The sequence below is a fragment of the Spinacia oleracea genome, chromosome 6, assembly GCF_020520425.1.
Source record: "Spinacia oleracea cultivar Varoflay chromosome 6, BTI_SOV_V1, whole genome shotgun sequence".
Lineage (NCBI taxonomy): Eukaryota > Viridiplantae > Streptophyta > Magnoliopsida > Caryophyllales > Amaranthaceae > Spinacia > Spinacia oleracea.
In genome coordinates, this window is record NC_079492.1 from 150,518,735 (window position 1) to 150,539,354 (window position 20,620).

Consider the following 20,620-nt stretch of genomic DNA (forward strand, 5'->3'; position numbering starts at 1 on the left):
CGTGATGGTTTTTGATGAGGGGTTTCGTCTTTAGGGGAATAAGATTAAATACCTGACAACACAGGTAATGTAATAAGAGGGATGCTTAATTTTGTTACCTCATCTGCGGGGAATTCTTTCTAATGTTTGAGGTTACTTTTATGTTTTGAGTGTAGATAGAATTTGTAGGTCTTACTAGAATTACTTATTATGGGTTTCTGGAAAATTCTACTTTGGAATCATAATCGGATTTATCTTGTGAGAAGACCTTAGTGATGGTTAGGCAACTTCAAAGAGGAATTTGGGGAGCCGAGCGCATTATATTTTGATTGCTTTTTGTGTATTTTATTTATGGTCCAAGTGTTAGGAGATGTTGATTTAAGCAGAAAATATGTTGTTGAGAACAATAGTGTAATGGGGAATTTGATGGTAAACAAAAGCACAGATCTTTTGATTGGAATCAATGGATTAATGACTGTGTTAACCTAACCAGTCTTTTCGAGGGATGTGCTACTTTCATGGTATGAGAGGAAAGCCTGGTATAGACATTGAACTTCTGACTAGAAATTGGTATTGCAGACTACAGTAATTGATAGGTGAACAAGTTAGAAGTTAGATATTGATTTATTCTGGAAAGATTTTTAAGCGTTATAGTATGGAGCATGTGATCCGAACTTGGTGTTAGTATTTTTGATGATCTTTGGGTTTATTTGATTAGAGGTTTCAGTTTGAGGTGTATACGGTGATATGCTTGAGGGAGAGGAAGTACACAAATTATCCTGCAAAATGTTATAGTAGCCTTATGTATGAGGTTCTTAAATTATTTTGGGCTGCCAAACTTCAAATTCTTATTAAAAAAAGTTGATTCAGAAGAAAGTTCCGATTTGGAGCAGAAAATCAAAATGGTGTGATTTGTTACTTATTGATCTGTTTATAGCTTTTGAGGTTGCATTTATGTTTAGAGGGTAGATGCACCTTTTGAGGTGCTAAGACATGCTTGTTATGGGGTTGTGGAAAGCTCTGTTTTGAAAGCATATTTGGAGCAATAGTGTATATTATAATAGGCGGTTTTTGATAGAAGAATAAGAAGCAAAGTTCATTTTGTTATGGTCGTTATTTGTAAGGAGGGAAAGCTACATGGAGAAAAAAAGTCTAATTGAAAAGTTGTAGATAACTTAATCTCTGAAATCTTTTAGATGGAATGATTAAGCGACTATATTAATTGATAAGAGGATTTGATTCTTTAAGGGTTGATTGGTGTTGAGTGTTATGGTTATATTATGGTCTGATATTTTAATAATGCCAAGTAATGTTCTTATTTTTAGGTTTGAGTGGAAAAATCTAGTTATATAGGTAACAGATTTTTGAAGAGAATCTAGGCTGTGTAGTATTGTGTGTTACAAATTTGGTGAGTGTGTTCTGATTTGATTGTCTTTTTTGGTTGAGGGGTTTTGTCTTTTGAAGAATATGATTAATGTTAGCGTGTTTGCGATTTGTTAAGGTTTGAGGTCATTTTTATGGTGCGAGTGTTAAAATATGGAGCTTTTTAGGCCCCAATGGTTGTGTATTTATTATTTGGTAACTTCTACTTTTGAGTATAATAACTGAAGACCTTCTTGGTCTTGACTTCTAAGAGGAATTAGGGAAGAGGAGTGCAATATGTTTTGATGGTTGTCATTGAATTTTTCTTTATGGGTCTAAGTGTTAGGAGGTGTTGATTTAAGCATAAAGTGTTTTTAGAACAGAAGTGTAATGGGGAGTTTGTGATGCTTCTATCTATGAGATCTTTTGAATGGATTGAATAACTATATTTGCTGATAATTGATAAGTGAACACGTTGGAATTTACATAGTTTGTTGATGATTTTATACTTGAAGGATGTTAGGTACTTAAATGTTGAAGTTATTGTTTACGACATGTGAGTTTGGCTACCAAGGTGCTATTTTGATGGCGTGGGTGGAAAATGTTTGACGTGGATTTTGAAGACTACACTTTACGGGAATCGTGGCAGCTAGGTTTGTATGATCTGACTTTGGCGGTGATCTTTGGGTTTATTTGTTTAGAGGTTTTGGTTTGAGGGCAATACAACTATATGCTTGAGAGGGCAAGTAAACAAATTATTTTGCTAAATAATTATTGTAGCCTTTTTTAGAGATTAATAAAAAAAATTGGCCTCTCCAACCTATACTTCTTTTTTCATACTAAAAAATGTTGATTTAGAAGAAATTTTCTCTTTGAAACAAAAATCATTTTGGGTTGATCTTGTTAAATTTGATTGGTTTATAGCTTGAGGTTGCATTTATTTTTAGAGAGCAGACGGGCTTTTGGAGGTTCTAGGCCATGCTTATTATGTGGTTGATGGTAAGTTCTATCTTAGAACCATACTTGCAGTCATCGTGTATAGATGTCTATGAGAACGAAGTTGATTTTAGGACTGTTTTTGGTGTTTTCTTTAGGTCCAATTTATTGGAGGTATTGACTTAAGGAGGATAATTGTGTGGAGAACAAAAGTGTGATTGGGAAGTATATGATACCTTAATCTATGAGATCATTTAAAGGGTGATTTGAGCAACTATGTTAGGGGATTTGTAGTCTATGACCTGTTAATTATGCCAAGTTATGTAATATCAATGAGGTTTGAGTGAAAAATCTCGGGGAGTATTGTGTGTTATATACTTGGTGACTGTGTTCTGATCTGATGGGTTTTTTGACGGGGGTTTCATCTTTAGAGGAATATTATTAAGTACATGACATAACAGGTATTGTTGTTAGCATGTTACCACATTTCGGGGGGAAAGTGTTGCTAAGATTTGAGGTTATTTTTATGTTCCGAGTGTAGATGGGGCCTTTTTAAGGTTCTACTAGCTGTATTTATTATGTGGTTTATTGAAAATACTACTTCGGAATCTTAATTGGAGCTATCTTGTGAAGACCTTGATCTTAGGTAACTTCACAGAGGAACTTGGAAGCCTAGTGCAGAATGTTTTGGTGGTTGTCAGTTTAATTTATTGATGGGTTAAGTGTTGGGAGATGTTTTTTAACCAGAAATATTGTGTTAAGAACAATACTGTGATGGTGAATTTGTGATGCCTTCTACTCTAGATCTATTGAATGGAATGAGATAAAATGAGAGGTCGGAAGTTAGAGTTAATGGTTTTACACTGGAAGGATTTTAGGTACTAAGTTTGAGAGTTATAGTGTAGAACATTTGAGTTTGACTAGTGATGGTGTAAAGCTTGAATATAGATTTTGAAGATCAGACTGGAAAATTGGTTTTGCAGACTACGGTAATCCGGACTGCTAAGTTTTGTATGATCTGACTATGGTGGGTAGTAGTTCTATAATGATCTTTTCGTTTATGTGATTAGTTGTTTCAGTTTGAGTCCAAAAATCTTGGTATAGATATTGAAGGTATGATTTGAAATCAGTTTTCCTGACTATGGCTAAGTTCAAATCTTGGAGTAGATATTGAAGGTACTACTGGAAATTGGGTTTGCAGACTATGGGAATCTGGGCTGCTAAGTTTTGGTTTAAAGGTTTAAAGAAAAAATTATATTGGAGTTATCTGTTAATTTTTATTGGATTATAGCTTTTGAGGTCACATATATGTTGAGAGGGTAGATGAGGCTTTTGTGTTCTAGGCCGTGTTTATTATACTATTGATGGAATGGTTTATTTCGAAAGCATACATGGAGTAATAGTGACATTTTTATTATATTAGGCGACTTTCAAGAGGAGAATGGGAAGCAAAGTTCATGTTTTGATGGTTTCTTGGGTCCAAATTATTTGAAGTGCTGACTTAAACCATGGATAGTTATGCGGAGAACAAAAGTGTAATTGGGAAGTTCATGATGCCTCAACCTATGAGATCTTTTGAATAGAATTATATGATTTGAGTGACTGATACGAGGCTTTGATTCTGTAACGATAAATTGGTGTTAAGGGTTTTGGTCATAGACTGTGACATGATAATTACGCCAAGTAATGTTCTATTTCTGAGGTTTGAGTGGGATGGCAGATTCGTAGATACACTGTATATGTCTTGGGGGTGGACAAAAACTTTTACTTGCAATGATGGAAAATTAAAACTTCAAAATAACGTTTTCAACTTGTATTCTAATCGTACTAAAGGATATCTGGTGGTATATCAACACCTTCGATTCCTATTCCTGTCACTATTATTTCGAATTGTTATGGTGGAGCAGTATTGGCCTAATTTATCATAATTAGTAGCCAATTGCGCTTTGCGCAGTTATAGCGTTGCGACTTTGATGGGATGCTGCGGAGAATTGTGTGTTCTCGTCTGATGTTTCTTTTTTGTGTTCTTATCTGATGGTTTTTTGACGAGGGGTTTTCCCTATTGAGGAATATTATTAGATACATGCAAAACTGGTAATATAATCAAAGAGCTGCATAATTTTGTTAGCTTGTTACCACATTTGTTGGTAATTGTTGTTAAGGTTTGAGGTTATTCGGGTAGATGGAGCTTTTTTTAGTCTTAGTGCCAGTGTTTATTTTGAGGTTTATGGAAAATTATACTTTGGAATTATGTAAGGAGTAATCTTGTGAAATCCTTCTTCATTTTGGATAACTTCTAAGGGGAATTTGGGAAGTCGAGTGCATTATGTTGATTTAAAATGTTATGCGGGAATGAAAGTAAATGGGGATTTTGTGATGCTTTCCTCTATGAGATCTTTGGATGGAATTAATGGATTGAATGGCCATATTAAATGATAAGTGATAGGTAAACACGTTGGAAATTAATATATATCTTTAGTTGATGATTTATTCTTGAAGGATTTCTAGGTATTAAGTTTAAATGATGTAGAACATGTGAATTTGGTTAGTTATGTCTTATTGTAGTAGTGTGAGTTTAAAAAAGTGTGGTATAGATATTGGAGGTATGACTGGAAGTTGGTTTTGCTAACTAGGGAATCCGGGCTGCCAAGTTATATATGATCACAATCAGGTGGTTAGTAGTTTTGTGGTGATCATTGGTTTTTTTTTTTTTAATAATTTGAGAGGAAATGATATGTTTTAGTGAGCAAAAAATGATATCGTAGCCTTACGTACAAGGTTCACAAAGATTTTGGGTTGTCCAACTTATACTTCTCCTCCCTTAAAATATAATTGATCTTGATGAAAGTTTTGGTTTAAAGTAGAAATCATATAGGAGTGGTTGTGGTGTGTTAGATTTACGATGTTAAGTTAGGTTGTGCTTTTGAGGTTCTAGGCTGTGTTTATTATGTAGTTCATGGAAAGTTCTATTTTGAAAGCATACTTGAGTGAACTTGTGAAGTTGTCTTCTATATGAGAAACCTTTTGAGAGGAATATGGAAGCGAAGTTCATCATGTTTTGATGGTGGTTATTGTGCGTGATATTTAGGTCCTAATGACGAGAGGTGTTTGACTAGGGGACGGAATGTATCTTGAGAAGAAAGTGTAATTGTGGAGAGGTGATACCTTTAACTACGTAATCTCTTGAATGTAATGAATGAGTGGCTGTATGATAGTACAGGTGCTCAATCTGGAAGTTGTTCAGTAAGTTAAGATATTTATTTCAGAAGATTTTATCGGTGTCAATAATATGTTAATTTTTCCTAGTAGGCTAGTATTGTGATATTTTTCTGGATTTTTTGATAGAGCTTATGGCAGGTTAACTGACTTTTGATGGGAATCAAGGTTGCTGTTTATTTGTGTTGTAAAGGCAGTGGTTATGTGCTTGTGTGTTGCTCACTTTGATGAAATGCATGATAGAAAAATTAATATTAATCAGAGAGTTGATATTGTTATTACCAGATGTGCGGGGTGCCGTTGGTAAAATTTTAGGTTAATTTTTTATGTTGTGAGAGTAGATGGAGATTTTGAGGATCGAGTGGCTGTTTTTGTTATGTGGATTATGGAGTGTTCTCAATTGAAATCATAATTGGGAGTAATTTTGCGGTGACGTTTTATATTATAGACAACTTCTAAGAGGAAAACATGAGAAGCCAAGTGAACTACTTTTTGGTGGCGCTTATTGTTTAATTTGTGTGTCCAAATGTTAGGAGCTGTAGACTTAAGGAGAATATGTTAATGTGAGAACAAAAGTGTATGGAAGGAACTTGTGACACCTTCATCTATGGGCTCTTTTGAATTATGTAGTTGAACAAGTTGGTAGCTGTGTAGTTAGTTGATGATTTATTCTGAAAGGATTTTAAGGTATGGAATCTAGAACATGTTACATACTTACATGGCTAGCTTGTGCGATTTAAATGGTCTTAGTGGAAAACGCTTGTCATAGAGTGCGAAAGTGCAAGACATCTTCATTTATGAGATCTTTTGAATGAACATAATGGATTGAATTACTCTGCTAACTATTAATATAGCCGACAAGTTGGAAGTTGTATGGTAGTCGACAATTTTATTCTTGAAGTATTTCTAGGTATTAAGTGATACAATTGTGTATTAACGTCTGAACTATGGCTACTAATATGATATCCATGGTTTTAGGGGAAAATGCTCGTTATTGATATTGAAGGTATGAGTGGAATCCTTTTGCAGATTTATTGATTTATAAATTTTTGAGGTAATTTTTATATTTTAAGTGTAGATGGCGCTTTTGAGGTTTTGTTTCTTATCTTAGCGCGTCTAAATGATGTGAGATGTTGACTTAAGGAGGGAATGCTATGATGAGAATAAAAGTGTACTAGGGGAATCTCTCTCACACAAAAGTTAGCTATCTTTAGTTGTTTTCCATGAAGTACTTTGCTATTTTAAATGTAGTGGAGATCATTCTGGCAGATTAAGAAACTTTAAAGGGAATTTGTGTTGTTAAGTTGTGCGTATTCTGAAGAAGGTGAGCAGTAGTTGTTGTTTGATGATTTTTGTTTCTATTGATTAGATATTTCGGTTTGAAAGGAAAACAACGATTTGTTTGTGAGATTAAGTAATTCTAAGAAAAAAATTGAGCTTAATGTTTTCATAGGTAAATGTGTGGGGTTTGTTAAATTACTTATTAGGCTAGCCAACTTTGTAGACCTTTTCTGTAAAAGAAAACATCATTTTTGATGTTTCAAAAGGGGGAAATTTTTTGGAGTAGTCACCTTAATTTTTTTTTTTATTGATTGTAGGATTTAAGGTTATACTTCGAACTTTTTTGTGGGAGTAGATTGGCTTTTGACGTGAATAATGGAACGTATTATATGAGCGCGTAGTTGGAGTTATCTTGTGAATAATATTTTAATATTAGGTGACTTTTGAGCAGAATATGCAAAGCCAGGTGTAGTATGTTTTGATGACGGTTATTGTCCGCGATTTGCGGGTCTATATTATAACAGGTGGTCACTTAAGGAGGTGATGTTAAGATGTTAGGGAGGTGATGTTATATTAAGAACAAAACTGTAATGGGGGAGTTTGTGATACATTATTATATGAGATCTTCGAAGGAAATGAGTGTGTATTATTTGTTGATGATTTTTTTTCTGGAAGGCTTTTGTCAGCGTTAAGGGTTGTAGTTTTAGATTTTTGGTGTATACCCAACTAATTATACCAAGTAAATCAAGAAAACAATTGTGATATTACTAGCAAGTTGCATCCATTGCTTTTCTTAGCGTAGGGCTGTATGGTTTTGGATTTTGCTCATAAGAAAGGCCTATTTTCTTCCTGATGTCTGTGGGTGTTGGATTAGTCATTCCCGCTGCGCACTGAAGTAATTGTGTATTCTAGAGGTGATCAAAATTCGGGCCAGGCCGGGCTTTAACAGTAAAAAATCATGCCCAAACCAATAAATTTGGTGCGGGCCAAAAACAGGCCTTTTGGGCCTGGCTCTGGTCTAAAAATGCATATTTTAGGGTGCCCAACCCCACACTTTTCAGGTCGGGCCAGCGGGCTGGCTATAGTTGATCAGGTCTAGTACTAAATTCTAGAGTGATCGATTTAAGTGGAGATTTATCAGGGGAGGAGCTAATATCAAGGTCTAAGTGGAGGAGCTAATATCAAGGTGTAAGTGGAGATTTACTTTCATGGTTTGTTGTAAATAAGCTTAGTTTTTGAGAAGTTGTCCGGTATTGACTATACTGTGATTTAATGGATGTTCTGTATGTGATTAGTGGGACTTAAGCTTGAGAAATTGAAAGGTGTTGATTATTGGATGGATATTGCCTTGAGAATTATAGTTTCAGATGGTGATGCCTATTTCTTCTATATAGCGATTATTGTCTAGCCCCACGACCTCTGTTGTACTTTTGGGATCTTGTGTCAGATGTTCCCACTGTTAGCAATTAGGTTGATGAAAAAGGTTTCAGGATTATGTCTAATTTTATCCAAATCATACAAAGATGAGTTAAGTATTAGTCATATGCCCCCATCTCAATTGAAAAAAAAAAAAAAGTTTTTGTTTTCGACATTAGAAATGGAAAATAATTCCAAAGTGATAATATCCTTGATTTTTGGTGGTGTATATGTTGTCAATTTGTATAGAACTGCCCAGTCTGTCATGAGTGCTACATGAGATATGGCTCTACTGAAATGTTGTATGTGTAATGTATGTTGTGTGAAGTGAGACCGAGTGCGGAGTGCCCCAAGTTATGATAAGTGAAGCAATCTTGCCAAGGCTTTCGTACCGTGAAATTGTCGGCAAGTGTTCACCTCAAGCATGACTATTGGAAGCAATGTGCAAAAATCAAATGGTTCTTCCGAGCTGATCAAGGTACGTCCTTTATCTTTAGATCAGCAAAAACTCGTAAGTGTAGAAATGAGATCAGATGCATTCAAGGTAGTAATGGATCTTGGATCATGGATAATGAAGAAATAAAACGAGAATTGCTGGTCTATTGTAAAAATTTATTCAACCCATCACAACAACAAGAAGGGGTAGGCAATTGGATGTCCCACATGCCAAAGCTCACTGAAAAAATTTATCCCACTTGAATTAACCTTTTTCAGACAGAGAAATAAAAGAGGCACTTTTTAGTATGGGACCGAATAAATCACCGGGGTCATGGTATTCCTCCGATATTTTTTCAAAAAATTTGGGAGCTGATAAAGCATGATGTGATATTAGCGGTTCGGTCTTTCGATAATAGTGGCCATCTACTTAAGGAAATGAATAAAACGTATAGTACTGTAATCCCGAAAGTGGAAAGGCTTACCTCAGTGACTCAATTCCGGCCTATAAGCTTATGCAACACTTCATACAAGATTATCTCCAAGTGCGTTGTTCGAAGACTGAAACTTATCATCTGTGAAATTGTGGGGGAATTCCAAAATGCATTCGTACCTGGGAGATCAACGACTGATAATTGTCTTATAGCCGTTGAGCTCATCACACATTTGAAGAAAAGGAAAGGGAGAAAGATCCAAGCTGCAGTTAAAGTAGACTTAAATAAAGCCTATGACAGAATAAGATGGGAGTTTGTTTTAACAGTGTTGAAGGCTATTGGGTTTAGGGAGAAAACCGGATTTGAGAACAATTAACTACTTCACCAACAACTACTGAATATTGGATACAATGGATACACCAGTGCATGTCTACAGTAACTTCTTATTCAATTCTGGTAAATGGAGAGCCGTCACAGTTCTTTTCACCAACAGCAGGGCTACGTCAAGGAGATCCTATCTCCCCATATATCTTCATATTATGTATGGAAGTTTTATCAAGAACTTTAATCAAGAAGCAACAGAATCGACTCATCAGAGGCATCAAAATTTCCCCTACAGCGCCAGAAATCAATCACATATTCTTTGCAGATTATGCACTTTCAAGCCTCCATGGACAACTTTGCGAACCTAAAGAGCACTATTGATGTATTCTGTTCAATTTCAGGCGAAATGGTCAGTCTTCCTAAATCATTTATCATGTTCAGTGCTAACTCTCATCCCAAGTTTTGCAGGATAGTGAGGAAGAAATTAGGCATGAAAGATCAAAAAGAATTTGGGTCGTATTTGGGGTGTCCAATGCAGGTCAGTGGACGTACTACGAAATGCTTCAAAGATGTAGTCCAGAAAAATGCTTCAAAGATGTAGTCCAGAAAATCAGTTCCAGAATCACCTCTTGGAAGTACATGAAGCTAAATCAAATGGGAAAGTTATTACCCATCAACAACATTCTGGTGGCTTTAGCTTCTCACATTATTATCAATTTACCTCATGCCCAAATATATCATCAAGCAAATATCTTCTCTCCTGTTGAAATTTTTGTGGTCCTCGAAAAAAGGCCAATTTATTCGAAGAAAACTGCTCTTCTGGAAATGCACAAACAGGAAGTTGGACTTTCTTTCAGAAACATTGAATTGCTCAACAAAGCTTTTGGTGTTCAGGCATGCTTGGCGTTTACATTCTCACCCGAATATCTTGGTAAGCAGGATTTTTAATGCCAAATATAAGCAAGACTGGTTGAGTAGAAGTCTCAATAATCAAAAAAGAAATCAGGCTTCATGGGCAGCTAGAGGTATATTCAAGACTACTTATGATATGAGAAATGCATTAAAGAGAAGAATAGGAAATGATACCACTGCAGAAGAATCCTTGCTTATCATACTCCACAAAGTAATGATGAAGATTCCTGGATTTGGAGTGGAAACAATGCCAAAGGGTACACTGAAAAATGGGTACTGGTTTCTCAGAAGCCCCAACACAACAATTCAGAAGAGTAAGTTCTGGAGAAATATCTGGAAACAACAAATGTGGCCAAAATGGAAATTATTCTTATGGAAACTCCTGAATAATGCTCTTCCCACAGGATTAAATATGATTAAGAGGAATCTTCAAGTTAAAGGTACTTGTGTGTTTGGGTGTGAAGAAATTGAGAGCACAGATAACTTTATTCAGAGATTGCATCATGGCTGCTACTCATATTTGGAAAGCTTCTTTTCTGGGAATTCAGGTTCAACCTCACTCACCAATCATTTACAGATTGGATTAAAAATTTCCTAGCTTTACTGATGAAAGAAGATAAAGGTGAGAGTTTAAGAGTAGTATATTTTATCTCTACTCTGTGGGCTATCTGGTTAGGCTGAAATAATGCTATTTAGTGAAGATTAAACAGGAGTGGATGGAGAGATGGAGGTATTCTTGGAGTAACCATATGACAACTGAGCCATAATCTACGTATTGGATTTGTGGTTTATTTTATTTGCAGTCTAATTGTTGAGGGCTAGTAATACTAGTGTGGAAGCTCATGTTTAGAAAAGAAGAGCATCTAATGTTGACTGCAGCTCTGTTTTTTGTGTGTCTTGAATCGCATCCCTTAAGGATGATGATTGACCGTAGTTCTTACGCCATATCTCTTCTTGTTGAGATGGTAAGATTCAACGAACTACTAAGGCTATATTTGGTTCAATTGTCCTACAAAGTATGTAGCATTGGAGTATATGCATAATTTGTTTACAAGTTTTGGACTATCTCTGTACAAGTTTAATTGGTGTGTAACAGGTAATATCTGGGATATCATTGTTTCCTGCAATCTGTTTAGCAGTACCATATGGTTATGTGCAGATACTTCTGCAATGGTAGTACTGATCATGGATGCATATCATCACAGCAGGAACCGTGCCGTGGGATTTAAGAGAATTGCTTAAAATTTGTCATCATCAGTTCAATTGCATTATTTGCTTCCCAACTCTTTTTCTTTGCGGTTTTGGGTGATGTTCAAAAGATGCAGAGATTGAATGGGCAGCCACAGCCTCAGCCACAGCCACAGCCACAGCCACAGCCACAGCCTCAGCCTCAGCGCTGATGATACTTTTAGGAAGGATTCGTAGTACAGATGATACTTTTAGGAAGGATTCGTAGTACAGAATTTATGTTTCTATTATTATTCTGAAAAATTGTACTACTTTGTATAGATTCAAACTTATTATCCGATGTTATTGATGTTATCAGTTTGCCAAATGCATATTTTCGTTGGGTTTTCTTTTCTCGGGCCTTTAAGAACTCTTTCGGGTTCCATGAACCAACTTCTCCTTCGGAAAACCCATGTTTGACCTCCATAAATTTCTGCAAACGTATTATGATTTTGGCGGAACACGATTTACATAAATAAAATGCCCGCTCTATCCTTTCCCCTAAATTTTTTTTTTTAAAAAAAAGTTAGTTGTAAAAGCATGGTTGAGTGGTCTCACAATGTAAGCTAATTATCAATTGAAAGATGAACATTACCCTAAACAGACGTGCGATAAACCCTATCAGTCACGTAGTGGTTTTAGATGTATACTCCATAATTGGCTTTCCAACAACTTTTAGTTTTTGTCGAGAACAACTAGTCACGCTTATGGAGTTATGGGTATTACTAAAAAGAGCACAACCCCTTAACGAATTTGTAAAATCTACAGTAAAAGCTAAGTTTTTTAAGCATAATTAACTACTCAAAGCTACGCAACGCTCTGTAGAACGCCATGCACGGTTATATACAGATTCTCAAAGGAAATTTAGCTTCCTTTTTGTTCAACTACAAGGTGTATAGTACAGGATGGTCTGGAGTCCAGGTCTCCCATTATTATTTCAAACAAGCAACAAAAGTCCTAATGTAATTGTATATAGATCGAAGAAAATATAGTCGGATACAATTTAGACATTGCACCGGCATCATGGAGGGTTTACTACACCGTAAAAACCGGGTTTGACCATAGTGTCAACTTGAGTTGCTTGGTGGCTTTTCCTTGGGATGTTTCGAGCCGTAGTGATCAATAAGCTGTTTCTCATTTGCTAGCTGTGACTGCAAAATCCAAAAAAACAAACACACAATTGAGGTGAAAAACAGTTGAAAATCATGGTTGTACATAAACTTAATAGCATGCAAAATTGAAACCCAGAACATCAGCAACTGTTATTTCCATGGGGAAAAGATTGAGAAGAGGGAAAGAGAATATACTAGTCAAAACAGTTAAATCAGTGGCAAAAAACCAAAAGGTCCAGTAATTAAATTCTTTCTCACAATATGAAAATTTGAGTGATGCTGAAATTGAAGCCAATGCAGACATATAATCATATATGGAGTAGTAGAATAACACCTACGCACCCCACATAGGAAAAAGGAAACCAGGGAATCAAGGGTCGATCTGGAAAACACCAAAAAAAGAAAATGGTTGATCATGGAAATTGAAGGAGGAAGGAACACCAGAAAACAAGAGACAAAGAGAGAATTGCAATGAACACCAAAAAGTCTCCAAACCCTTAACCACGACCAAAATTGAATGAGGAACATTGAAGAGATCTCCCTCACACTAAAGAAAATTGAAGCACTGAGAAGGCACAATTTCAAGAAAATTGGGCAGATATTTCAACGTAGCAGAATGAATTATCATGGGAAAACTTTCACTTGCTAAAGTTAGACCTGATCATCATGAGCCCGACCCGTCCAATAGTAGGTTTTGGCAACTCAAAATTGCAATTTTAGTTATAAATTTGGCCTGACCTGAAAATGGCCAGAAAAGCTCGCTATTTTTACCCCGAAATAGCAGGTTTTGGGCAGAAAAATTCGGCCAGGAATTTGGCTCGGTCCATCACGACCTAATGGGCAGAATCTTCAAGGTATGGCCCAGACCAAACCCGGCCCGCAATTGATCAGGCCTAGCTAAAGTAGCAAACTGAATACCTAACACTAAACTCATGTCTCAAAAATCAGATAATTTCTTTCACCTGAAAGACGGAATGAGAACCAAAGGCAAGAGATGAACTATTATTAATTCTGTAATCCTCCAAGGACAACAGAAGCCCAATGAAGGATCAAGATTTTAGTATTAATTTGGACCTTAAGAAGGGTGAGGAAAGAAATAGAAGCAGAGCTGAATGGTAAAAATCCTCTTTTGTAGCCTTGTAGGGTAAGGAGGAACTGTTGAACCAAATTGACACACAACTCCTCATCCCTCGTCTTTCGAACAAATACATTGGCTAGAAGAGTCCCTATATCATGCATGCACCTCCTATAATTAAAAACTTTTACTTCTGTCCTGTATCTGTCTTTTATGCCTCATATGCAGCTCCAATAATTACTTGTTTACTTTAGATGTTGGTAATAACAGAAGGCCCAAAACACACACTAACACAGCAAATAATCCCTTAAGAGTCCACCATCATCAAATATCGATGACTTGCCTGGAGAATTATAGTGCTTAACTATTTAGCTTTCATAGTAGAAAGATAAATGAAAGGCCTTCACATGATTGGGAGAACAAAAAGGGTATGAGATGAAATATATATTCTTCTATGCCAAATCGTACATTAACAATTAGACTCGTACCTATCTTCCTCACACAATGATATTGAGTTAGTGAAATAGCCATTGCCCTTGAGTTATACTCTCTAGTTTATACTCCCAAGTTTGCGATAGATGAAAATTGAAAAGCATTCTCCTATTTAGAGATTTCAACGAGGGCATGAGATGACATCTACATTACTATAATGTCAAATGACTCACAACAAGACCATGATGCATTCAAATGGATAAGTTTGATAAAATAGATAAAGAAAACTAAGAACAATTGTTATTCAGAATAAACCATAAAAAGTTGGTATTATAAAGGGTAAGGTTATAAAAATTTGTTGAATTTTGGGCATAGGTAGTTCGAGTGCAGGAAAAGAACTATCCCAAAACATAACAACTCCAGAAAACATAGCACTTAATTACTGGCAGAGGGGACATTGAAATAGAAATTATGTGAGTATATGAAAAAAGGAAAAGGTGGTCATCCGGAGATGAAACAACAATAACAAATAAATGGAAACTGATAAACATGAATACCCTCGAGATAAAATAACGAGTGAGGAAGAATATCCAATTAAGTACCCAGAGTAATCACCCACGAGAAAGGGAAATCCGGAGGGTAATTAAAGCCCATCTAAGATCTTACGCCTAGACTAAAAGAGTAAAACAAGACCTCCTGCTAAAAGTCGGTCCAACCTTGCATGATTACTTAGCTTCAATTCTTAAGTCTGCCCTCCTCTTAAAACCTTCTAGCATTTCCTAGCTGTTGCTCTTTACTTGCCCGAACCAAAAACAAAGACCAAAGAATGGATAAAATGTAGATTTCTCCATATTTAGGACCCCGGATGATTTTCCTTTCTACCAAGCTAAATTACGAGAGACTAATTCCATCTACAACCAGGACCAAGAGACAAGAACATTCCACCGCCAAGCAATAGCATAACATCCTGATACCATAGTTTATTTTTTACCAACTATATGCCTATTCTAAAAGTATGTCTCGCGACTTACATCTAATTCCCTAATATCCTGAACATAATACCATCACTCAAATTGAAACCATAACTCTTTAGGCCTTTAATAAGAGGTATACATAGACTATTTCTTTGAACGGTGGAACACCGAAATTGTAGAGAGTCAATATACTCCATATCACAGTCATGACCATTTCATATTCTTCAAAGAATGAGAGTAGTAGCATATTACAACCATTAGATATGATGGCATAACCTTTGCATTGGTTAAAGGGGATAGTCTAGGGTATTGGGATAAATGTTACTTAAATGTCCCCACAATCCCACATATAAAATGAAGAACAATTACGGAACAGGGCATAAGTCGATCCAAAACATTTTCATCCTTGGAAACTCCTTTTAACCACTTCGGAAACTCATCAAATGACATTGGCAAGGAAAAAATCATTGTCCTGAAAGAAATATACAGGTCAAAATTTTTATCATGTTTTTCCTACTACCTTCCATTTTCGCACGACAATAGAATAAGAAACTTACTCCCTCTGTCCCTTTTTTATTTCCCCGTAGAGAAAACTTCACTTTATTAAGACTTGGGTGTAAATTGTGCACATGGGACTTATGTGATAAAGTGGACCCATGAGGAGAGGGATAGAGATAGAGCAAGTGGAAAAACATACCAAAAGGGTATGGGACAACCTCAAATAGTCATAAAAAATGGCATATGAATCAATAAAAAAAGGGACGGAGGGAGTACTTAATTGAGAAAATAAGAAATATATGAGATGTCATCTACGATGAAGTCAACTTTGAAGGGGAAAAAATCACACCAGGCCATGGATCCAGCATAGTGTACCTTGTCAATTGCAATTTACGGAAGTGCAATTGTAATTCGCAATTGCGACAATTGTCACTTACAGCAGTTAGTGAAGTAAAACAAGTACTCCGCAGTAAACAAAACAAAGAATAACAGTGGCACCTCATGTTACTCATGTGCAATTAGGGTACTTTTACCAATTTTAGGTATGTAATCAGTAATCTTATTCGAAAGAATGATAGGGTATCATTATCCCCAGCTGTGTCATACCATTATAGTAGACACAGAAAATTTAATGTCCCTCTAAACCATTTTACACTTCTCTACAAGAACACAACAGACAAGACAGCACATAAAAATTTGTATTGCAGAAATTAAGAACCCCAACAAAATATTACTACTTACATTCCTAAATCCTAACAAAATATTACCACTGGCTCACTTGGGAAAAAGAAACAGGAAAGGAAATCCAAAGATGCAAAATATCCCATGATACTTATCTGAATTTGATTACTTGATGTGATATTTATATAGATTCAAGCTATCGTTCCCTTTTTACTTTCTCTCTCTTCTCCTGCTTCTTTTTTTCCCTACCAATCCCTCTAAGGCTCTAAGGCCTCTAACTACCTAATTCAAAGTCCAAACATTGGCCCCAGAAATTCCCATCATTTATACCTTATAGTTGCAGCTAAAAGTGTCTCCTTTCTTTGCTACAATCTACAGATAGACTTTTAGAGGTTGAAATATGAATTGACATGGAAGAATCAACATCTACTGTCACCACTTCAACTGGCCTTCTACTAGACACCATCCCATGAACTCCTCACTCTTGAGAAACAAGCTGTAACATTTGCATCACAAAAACGCGACCGACAATACACGGATCTTCCTCTTCTCATGCCTTTTTTTTTAAGGAAAAGTGTAGTGCTTTCATTAATCAAGGGACAACTTGTCCATAAGAATATACGGGGCAACCTCACAAGGAAAGTGATTGACCCGAACTTGTTCGGTTCAGAAAGGCACTAACCTAGCAAGGTGATGGGCGACAAAGTTACCTTCTCATGCCTACTTTAATCATCACATATTCAAAATTGATTACTTTTTATAACTATATCTATACACTCCCTCCATCAGGAAATTGTCACCTTTCCTATAACAGTAACAATCGACCGATTGACGTTTGAATTTCACAATAAGCCCCCACTTCGACCACTTGACTTTCGTGACGGAATTGGTGGGTATGTGAAAACTTTAGTAAATCATATCTCCTTAATCAAGAGGGGTTAGAACAATGTCACAACTAATTGCTAACAGAAGGAGTATAATACTGGCAAAGCAGATGATAGAAAGAAAAAAGAAGAAAAAGATGTTCTTTCTTTGCCAAAATTCAACAAGACTAACCTACATTACCCACAATTTTTTTTAATCAAATTAACATCGAAAAATCTAAATAATTGGCAAAAATTGACAAAATAACAGATAGAAATTGAAAAATCCATACACAAAAAAGTGAAAAAACAATGGGTTTGGGGAATTCAAGTGGTAAGCAAAAACCCAGAAACTAAAAAAACAGGAGAAATTGCAATGAACAATGATTAAATTGAAGAAACCTTGCAGATGGGGCAGATGACTTTGAGTCCAACAGCACGAGCCTCGATCTGGGAACCCTTATTCTTTTGATTTTTCTCTGCATTTTTTTTCTGAGCTTCGAGCTTTTGCTTTCCTCTTGTCATCTCTCTTGAGGATGGAGCAACAACAAGGGTTGCGTACTTGCGTTGGTTTCAAGTTTCAAGATTGCGGTCTCGTCTTTGAAAAGGAGAGATTTATGTAATTTACGGATTACCTTATCGGCTCTGAACTTATCGTATACTCCCTCCGTCCCGGAATACTTGACATGTTTTCCTTATCGGGCCGTCTCTTAATACTTGACCTGTTTCTAAAAATGAAAATATACTAACAATATTATATTATTTCTCACTCCACCCCTACTAACCCACCTACACCCTACTACATACAAAAAATAATTAAAAAATCAACCCATACTCTCCCAATCCCACCTCTTAACCCATCCCCCTTTTATTGAGCCGGTTATTTCAACCATTCTCACCTCTCTTTTATCTCTCCTCCTCTCCAGAAAAAACTTCAAACTTCCCAGAGAAATCATGAACATCACTATTCATCTTCTTCCTCAATTTTCCTCTGTATTTTCGCTCAAATATTTTCGCAATTTCCCACAAATTCACTCCATGAATTCGTCCAAAATTACAGATCTAGGTTCCTCCACTAATTTTATTCAATGGTCTAGGGTTTTTTTCCACATATTTTGTCAAAAGATCAACGTTTTGCGTCTACAAATTCGAACAAAAAGCTGGGAATTACGGGATGTTCAAAGATCTGGGATTTTCGTCCACCTCACAAAATCGTTCAAAGATTTGTGATTTTCGTCCTCAAATTCATTAAAAGATCTGGGATTTTCATTGGTTTTTCATCTACAAGTTCGTCCATTTTCGATCTCTTTAATCTCTGATTTGGTGAGTTCTTCATTCGACCTATTTACTTTTGTATTTTTTCTTGAATCGTTTTGTTTTGATGAATTGATGTCGTTGAATTATGAGGCTAAATTGTTGCTTTTGATTTGAATTATGAGGCTGAATTCTTGAATTGTTTCCTTATTTTTTTTGTAAAAATGTTGGTTTTGATTTATGAGGCTGAATTGTTTCCCCTTTTTTTTTTACAAAATCCTGGATTTTGTAAAAAAATCGATTGATTTTTTAATTTTGTAGAGTGTCAGGGAGTACTGATTTTCATTTTTTGTAGAGTGTCTTGGTTTTTTTTAATTTTTGAGAGTGTCAGGGAGTACTGATTTCCATTTTTTCGCTCATTTTCCAGATGACTTGGTTTTTTTGCTCCAATTTTTTTGCAAATATTTGTAAGGAATCAATCGATTCTGATGAGTTGTTTTGTTTGCAGTTGTCGAGGTTTGTTCATGGATAAATTGGTTCAAGCTGCAGTTTAGAAAACAGAGGAAGAAAATTTTGATTTGTCTGACTCTGAATATTTTGGGGTATGGGTTGACGATTCTGTTGAGCCATTTCCTGTTGTTCCTGAAACTCCAATGGATGATGTACCCGATCCAGAAACTCCAATCGATGATGTAAACAATCCAGAAAGTCCAATGGCTGATTTATATGATCCAATGGTTGTTCCCGACACTCCTGATCGTGGCATAGCCATGACTCTATCTTTTTCCCGCAAGCGTAAAGGTAACGGTGATAAGGTGGAATCTAGCAAGCGTAAAGGTAACGGTGATGGTAAATATAAGGTGGAATCTAGCAAGCGAGGTAAGGTATCAAACGATGATGTTTTTGAGATGTTAAAAGGTTATGTGCCTTCTCTTGAACGTCATATGATGGGTGATAGCTCTGATAGTGAATGATTCTGGTTGTTGGTGTTCTTGAAAGTGAATAAGTGTTGTTGTTGGTGGTTAGTAAATGTGTCAATATGTAGTTGTGGCTATTGTTGTGGCTATTCTGTACTTTTGTTGCACTCTGTTGTGGTTGTTCTGTACTTTTGGTTATTCTGTACTCTGTTGCACTCTGTTGTGGTTATTCTGTACTCTGTTGGTGTTATTGTGGCTCTATAATTGGTAAGCAACAACTAAATGCTACATGTTGCATTGCAACCTAAAGACTCCCTGTTGCATTGCTTCAACATATGCTACACATTCTTGTACTAGAGTAGGAGGTGGAGAGAAAGTGACAGGGTGTATGTTTTGTCTCTCCAAAGCTTCTTTGCCAACATGTTTTTGCAAGTAGTTGTTGCTTCCCTTGACTCTCATAACCTCCATTAGTACCAATTGCAAACTAAGGAAGACTCTATTTCCTTTGATTGGACAAAATTCCCTAAATGCAACTTTAACATTCTTAACCAACTCTTTGGTGTTTCTAGGACACGTTTGGTCTTTTAGGGATTGTATTGCTCGAAAAAAACCGAGGTCTAGCACATTCATATCTGGACTGTTAGGAGGTTGAAATATCAACCTTAACTGTTTGTTTGAAAGTTGAACTGCTTCCATCCATTCTCTGTCATTCACCTTTATATGAGGTCGTGCATTGTCTTGTTGCAAATAGATTGGACCTTGATGATCTGTTGGCCACTTTTGCATGATTGCTGGAATAACTTGCCTGATTAACATGTTTCTGTAACATTCCTTTGTGACTGACGTCACTGGTTTGAGCTCCAAAGTGCATGCTGGCCTGTTTCTACTTCTCCTCTTTGCTGGTACCCACCTCACAAACGGAAACATGCCTATTTTACCATCGAAAATGCATTCTTTGTTTGCATTGAATCGTGGTCTTGCAACAGCACAAAGAAACATGACTTTTGTGATGAATCTCTTGCTCTTACATGATCTGTAAGGCCCGAGTTCACCTGGGAGAAGGTAATACCTTTGTGTCCCTTTTGTCATGTAAACCACTTCTCATCTAAGTGGATTACGTTGTACATATCACTAAAACATCCACTGTTCTGATCAATTGCTCTAAGGCACCACTTCACTCTTTGTTTTACATTTTCATTGGTAAGTGATGGTTTCATTGCATTGCTACGTGGCTTTATTAGCCCCATTTGTTTCCACCTGTAAACTGTGCTCTTCCCAATCTCTAATGCTTT

At 36.2% G+C, this 20,620-nt stretch overlaps 1 protein-coding gene and 2 long non-coding RNA genes across 4 annotated transcripts in view; 1 reads left to right on the plus strand and 2 right to left on the minus strand.

Annotated features, from left to right (window-relative positions):
• The window catches only part of LOC110801364 (uncharacterized), a 66,697-nt gene extending 54,841 nt beyond the window's left edge, over positions 1-11,856 (plus strand). For both annotated transcript variants that reach the window (XR_008924265.1, XR_008924266.1), the window contains one exon: positions 8,519-11,856. This is a non-coding gene — a long non-coding RNA (uncharacterized lncRNA). The remainder of the gene's footprint in view (positions 1-8,518) is intronic.
• A 577-nt stretch (positions 11,857-12,433) lies between these two features.
• Positions 12,434-18,174, minus strand: LOC110795201 (uncharacterized). The gene is made up of 2 exons (XR_002535213.2): positions 17,560-18,174; positions 12,434-12,673 (listed from the first exon to the last, which is right to left on the minus strand). It is a non-coding gene; the product is annotated as an uncharacterized lncRNA (long non-coding RNA).
• A 1,439-nt stretch (positions 18,175-19,613) lies between these two features.
• On the minus strand, positions 19,614-20,417 carry LOC130463703 (uncharacterized). Its single transcript, XM_056832919.1, has one exon. The coding sequence runs from the start codon at positions 20,415-20,417 to the stop codon at positions 19,614-19,616; it is 804 nt and encodes a 267-aa protein (XP_056688897.1).
• Positions 20,418-20,620: the final 203 nt, after the last annotated feature.

Coding starts and splice junctions, on each gene's coding strand:
- LOC130463703 (XM_056832919.1), bottom strand. CDS start 20,417: ATGACAAAAGGGACACAAAGGTATTACCTTCTCCCAGGTGAACTCGGG.